General features: G+C 31.6%; 1 protein-coding gene across 1 annotated transcript; it reads right to left on the bottom strand.

The window, feature by feature from the left end:
* Positions 1-3,611: 3,611 nt before the first annotated feature.
* LOC102590019 (uncharacterized) lies at positions 3,612-5,249 on the bottom strand. Its single transcript, XM_006355090.2, has 2 exons — positions 4,608-5,249; positions 3,612-4,059 (listed from the first exon to the last, which is right to left on the bottom strand). The coding sequence occupies exons 1-2, from the start codon at positions 5,124-5,126 to the stop codon at positions 3,997-3,999; spliced, it is 582 nt and encodes a 193-aa protein (XP_006355152.1). The 5' UTR covers positions 5,127-5,249; the 3' UTR covers positions 3,612-3,996.
* Between the last annotated feature and the right edge of the window lie 998 nt (positions 5,250-6,247).

The following is a 6,247-nucleotide window of genomic DNA, read 5'->3' as shown; positions in this document are numbered from 1 at the left end:
ATCCTGAACCAATTTTGATAGGAGGCCTTTGTTGGCTTGATGCGTACAAGTGTTGTTACATGTTAAATAAATTCATCTCATACCAAAAAAAAAATAGAGATTTGTTCTCATAACCAATGGTTTAGCTATAATTGGACGTATACAATTTCTGCTAAACTAACTAGCATTATCATTTATCAACATAACTTTATAATTAGGGATAAGGGTCTGAAAATTACCCCAACTTTGATCGAATCTGCTGTTGCGATACTAAACTTTCATGAGGACCTATTACCTCCCTAGACTATTTAATACCGTATTTTAAACATATATATTTGCCCACGTGGACATAAAAAATAATGCAAAATTATAAATAGTAATGTGTCCACGTGGGCACATATAAACCTTTAAAATACACTATTAAATAGTACATGGGGTAAAAAATACGGTATTAAATAGTTTAGGGAGGTAATAGGTCCTCATGAAAGTTTAGTATCGCAACAGCAAATCCGACCAAAGTTGGGATATTTTTCAGACCCTTATCCCTTTATAATTTGGAACTTTGCTCATAATTTAACAATTCGAGCCAATAACCTAACAAAAATCAAATTGAAAGTTGATAACAAACGTGCAAGTGACCATACTATAATTGCATCTATTAAATCGTAATAGTAAACGGTCCACATGGCAGGTGAACGAGCTCATATTCACTTTTTTATATGTTCCAAATAATTTCAAGGAATACAATCTCAACCTTAGCTGGTACAATATAATTTTTTCATGAGAATAAGCAACACAAGAGAATTTTTTGAAGAATATTTTATTTTTTCAATATATAACTATGTGAATTCTCAATTATTTTTCCATCATATTTTAATCAATATGGCCAACCGATCATGCCAACTGATTTTTCTTCCAGTACACTTATAGTTTACTTTTGCATGTGATTTCATCAGCATGCCCATTTTTGTGTGCAACAAACAAGAAGAAAAAAATGGGTAACCTTTTACATAAATATTTATAGCCCACTTCGATTGTAGTAATCTGAAGATATTAAATATTTTCGTAATTTATAGTTTCAATATTTCTTTTTCAATTCATCTGAAACTTAAAAAGTTTCTTTTAAGACTTACTACAACCCCAATATTATTTCTCCAATAATAACACAACTCGTTAGAGCTTGCAATTAATTTTGTGTACTATCACATATGACACCATCTGTATGGTGAGCATCTCCTTCAAGGAGAAAATTGTATTATTATTGTCATGGTCAAAATTATTACAAGCAAGCAAGACATGTTTCTTGCTTTACTTTTGTCGTACCATAGGTACAGAATCAATGACAAATTTGTATTGTCACACAATAATATTATTTTGGTCATGGACACAACCTTTATAGGCAAGAAATATTACTTCTTTCTTTTGCTCTTTTGGTAGTTCACAATAAACATAACATAATATTTATGAAACGTACACGACCATTGACCATTCCTACCATATAAAATTTATTTATTCCTCTCAAACCTCCCGTAGAGGTGAGTTGTGGCATATTTCCAACCATACAATATGTTCTTATTCATATATTTTATTTTATTTTATTTTTTCTCTTCATATTTTGACACATTCACTTTCGAGAAAGGGCAAACATTCACGATACTTAGTACAAGTCACAATCTCTTCATGAGTTGACCACAACCATTTATACATGTCATACCTTTATATTTGATATAGTTATATGACCTACCTCAACATCACTTTGAAAGGTAAAGTGAACCATCACTTTATATTCTTTTATTTTGATGGAGGATTTATAAAATTTACTAGATTAGGTTCACAAAAAAATTGAGTGTCAAATGACCTTTCATACCAAATCACAATAACTACTTTTAACCTTTGAAAGACCATTTTGCGATGATGACTTATAATTTTGTCTTTTGTCATGCCTGTATTCTTTTGTACAACTACAATAATTATTGACACCTTTCAGACTTATCATGTACTGCTACCACATTCACATAAGAGAATGGAGCAAACCAATTGGGCGAAATTCATGACTTCTCATAAAAAATACAATTAGTTTGTCATAGTCATCATTAAATCATCAGTATGGTACATTAGAACTTTAATCCAACGTCTCATCCATATAAAGTCGTCTTAGGTCATAAATCGGTGGGACATGAACCCAACGTGGTGCATCAAAATTCAAATTGATGTCTTACCCTTTCAGTGCGATAGAACTTGAATCTACCGTTTTACCCTCAAACATTTTTCATTATGGTGCATCCAGACTTTAACCTGATGTCTTGTCCTTTTGGTGCGATGGAACCTGAATCCACCATCTTACCCTCAACCAATAATATAAAGGACCAAAGTGCCATAACACTCGCCATCAAAACTTTAAAGATACAATTATTTCAAAATTCAAGTATCATGACAAAGAAATTAATCACAATGAAGGAAAAAATTAGCACAACCTTCAGAAGTATTTGTATTGACAATTGTGCTCATACTTTATAAATATCAAGTCTGTGAAATGGATGAACAAATTTCCCCATGGAGCACAACGTGAACCTCTTAAAAGTTCAACCACAAAAATATCCCTACACTTTCGACATTTCTAGCTATATTAAAATGAAAGATTGAATATCCTATGTGGTTTTATAAATATCTTATGTGCTTATAAAGCAAAAGTTTCAAAATGAACGGTTCATCATGAAGAATTCCATAACCATTATCTTGAACAATTTTCCCTCAAGATATTAGTTCCTCAAGAGTAGAACATTCGTGTTGATAAAGTGTTATAAATTATGCTCATAACAATATAACTATAAAGAGAAGAAGCCAGGATAAATAAATGAATGATAAATGATATCTCTATTCATAGTGTTGAGATATCACCCCAAAGGTCATCATGTTAAATGCCCAAACAAATAGGTACATAGTTAACCAAAATGGATCATATCACCTTAGAAATCTGAATACATGAATTCAAGTAATTCATGGATAAACTCAATGGACAATCCACTTAGTTCAATGGATTTATAACAACAACAATATAATTTTTGACTTAATTAGTGGTTAAATAATTCAACGTGGCATTATTTTTTACCTCCAACGAGTTATTCAGAAAGTCAACACAAACTCTGACAACTTGAGCAGAGTTGCAGCTAAGGGAGAAGAATTTGCAAATAACCCATTCATATGGTAATAATAATAAACATTCCATCTCTGAAGGAGACTGCTGAGCTTCCTCCAAACACTAATCAAATGATTGTGCTAATATGTTTAAAACTTTATGCACTTGCAACTACATAAAAGATGTGCAGGTTACCCCATAACCAGTTGACAAAGAATCAACGACATCGGAAAATATATACATCTATCACGTTACGTAAGTGCAGGGGTGGCATAATCAGCTCATGAAAATATGCTTTGCTTTAGATTTCTGATGACCATAAGTGTCATCATATAATCAAATCTTACGTGGTAAGCAAGATCACACTATAATCCCGATATGGTACTAGTTTCCTTAATCGTAAAACAGTACAACTGGAAACAAAATGACATGTTATTTGACTTCAAAGTTATACCTCATTAGCTTGTCACACTTCAAACCACTGCAAGGTGTTGAGTTAGCACAACAATAATCTCAACTTCATTTTCAGACATACATCACTTTTTCAATTTACAAAACTTAAAATTATCCCAGATCGTATATATGGTTAGAACAAAATCATACACTTGTAATAACTATACATACATCTACAAACTAAGTAATATACTATTCATACATCACCTGGAGGATTCAGGTTACCATTACCTTGAAGTCTTCAATATCAACAACATGCCATGACACTGAGTATACTGAAGCATTTACGGGGAAACTCTATGATGTGAATGTCAGATATAGCAAACACACAAAGGAGAAAAAATGGACTCTTGGATATGCTCCTTGAGGAAGAACCAGTAATTCATCGACATGTCCAAATCCTTCACTAAGCTTTCTTTCTCTCCAATTTAGGATACAGCCCTGGCCTTGCTATTTCCCGGACGTTCTTTAATCAACTTCCTCGATAGGTTCTGCAACAGAATGATTCAGAAATTCTTTTTATAAGTCAAGATTGAGAAATTTAAGATCATTCCAGTTCACTTTTCATCAGTTGAGATTGTTAACGTTCATATCACATTTTAAACAAAAAAGGATAAGGAAGGAAAGAATCTCAATATTTAACCAAAATTGAAATACCACAGCCCTGATGAACAGAGCATGTTATTCTTCATACATCGAGCAAAATTCAACTGACGAGGGAAAATAAACATAGAGATACTAGACAAGCAATCAATACATACAGTGCATCTATATTCAATTGCAATTTGGGGGATTTAGACCTATAAAAAGAATATGAAAAGACAAGAACCTCGAATGGCTCATGAATACTCAAAGCAAAAGCAACATCACATGAATTCTTTTGTCAATGCTAATGGTATATATCAACGTTCAAGTCTTTTTCAAACGCGAAGAATTATTAACAAGTTATACTACCAAAATAATTAAACATCCAGGTTTTGGGGAATTTAAGATTCAGCAAGCACAAATACGAAATAAATGATTAGAAATGGTATCAAACCTCCACAATTCTCCCACGATTATCGAACAAAATGAGATCTTCCGGCAACCCATCATTTGTAATGGTGCAATCACGTGGAATCTCGAAAAAAGAAAGCGAAAACTGCTTAGAAACAACTCCCACATCAAAATAAATCAACCCAGAACTAGGAATATCAACACGGATCCCTTTAACAGAGAACCAAAGAAAGAGTTCCTCAGCCGCTACACCAGAAATTTCTGAAATCTGACCATAATTTAGGATACCCGACACGGTACTATCATAACGTAAATGGGTTTCGAATTTGGCAGCACAGGACTGCGGCAGATGTACCTCAAATCGACCTGATGATGGATCTATTGAAAAATTGTTAATTCCTTTAGGTAGAAGACCAACAGGGAGTCCATGGGAGTTGAGAACATCATAAATTGAAGATGATGAAAAAGAAGCAAATTTGTTGTTTACAGAAATGGAGAAAGGTGAAGCTGATGATGATGAAAGAAGGAAGATTGTGAAGAGAGTGAAATGCATTGATGCCATTTCTGACGAGGAATTTTGTTAAGGTTAGGGTTTAGGGAGAGAGGATCCAAGGTAAACTGGTAAAGCAAGAGAACAATTCCTTTCTCTCTGTTTTTGTTCCCTTTTTCTTATAAATGCACATACTATATATTATTTTCTTCCTTTTTCCGTTTGAAATTTAAATATGATTCTACTTTGAATAACAAATTTAGAAATTTCCTTAGAAAACATAGATTCCATGTGTACTTACTTATTTAGAAAAGGCCAAACACATACACAACCTCTCAAACTTGCCCTCATTTTTCATTTTGACACTCCAATTTAGCCTTGTTTCATTTTAACTCTTAAACTCTATTTTTTCTGTATCATTTAAACACTAATACCAATTTTTATGATTTTTTTTTATTTATGTTCTTCAATTGCAATTTTTTATTTTAAAAAAATAGACGTGTGTCTGTTAATTTTCGTAAAAAAATTAAACATTCGCGAACGAACATAAAAATTTACAAAAAATAATATTATTTTTTGAGATTTCCCTGTATTTTTGCATGAAAGTAAATTGACTAAAGTTCTTTGATTTTCTTTCTTAAACATTCAATTAAATTAAATAACACTACTTATTTATTATTTCTTATCATCTAGGCTATCTAAATTTAACGCAAATACTCACTTTTTATTTTTAATATAAATCAATACGAATAAAAAAACTCATCTTCAATACGAGTAAAAAAGACTCTTGTTCATTGCTAATAACACTACTAAAAAATGTTAAAACTCGACTGACTTTAATTTATTAGATTGTCGGTGATTTTTAAGAAAGAAAACCAACACAATTTCGTCGGTTATTTTTCACATAAAAATACAAAAAAATCTTAAAAAGAAATTATTATTTTTTTAAAAGAATTAGTTTTTGTTAATTTTTATTTTTTTTAAACTAAAATTAACTGACACGTGTCGATTTAAAATAAGAAGTTGCAATTGAAGAATATATATAAAAATAAAAAAATCATAAAAATAGTATTTCGTGTTAAAATGGAACAGAAAAAATGGAGTTCAAGGGTTAAAATGGAACAAGGCTAAGATAAAGTGCCAAAATGAAAAATGTGGACAAGTTAGAGGGGCTGTATATGTGTTTGGCCTTT

This window comes from Solanum tuberosum, unplaced genomic scaffold (assembly GCF_000226075.1).
Source record: "Solanum tuberosum cultivar DM 1-3 516 R44 unplaced genomic scaffold, SolTub_3.0 scf00192, whole genome shotgun sequence".
Lineage (NCBI taxonomy): Eukaryota > Viridiplantae > Streptophyta > Magnoliopsida > Solanales > Solanaceae > Solanum > Solanum tuberosum.
Note: the sequence above shows the minus strand (reverse complement) of the source record. Positions and strands in the feature narration are given on the sequence as shown.

What these genes read in the sequence shown, in the direction of transcription:
- LOC102590019 (XM_006355090.2), bottom strand. Translation starts at nt 5,126, where the DNA reads ATGGCATCAATGCATTTCACTCTCTTCACAATCTTCCTTCTTTCATCA. An exon ending in ATCGTGGGAGAATTGTGGAG is followed by an intron (nt 4,060 to 4,607) that starts GTTTGATACCAT and finishes ATTCTGTTGCAG; the next exon opens with AACCTATCGAGGAAGTTGAT.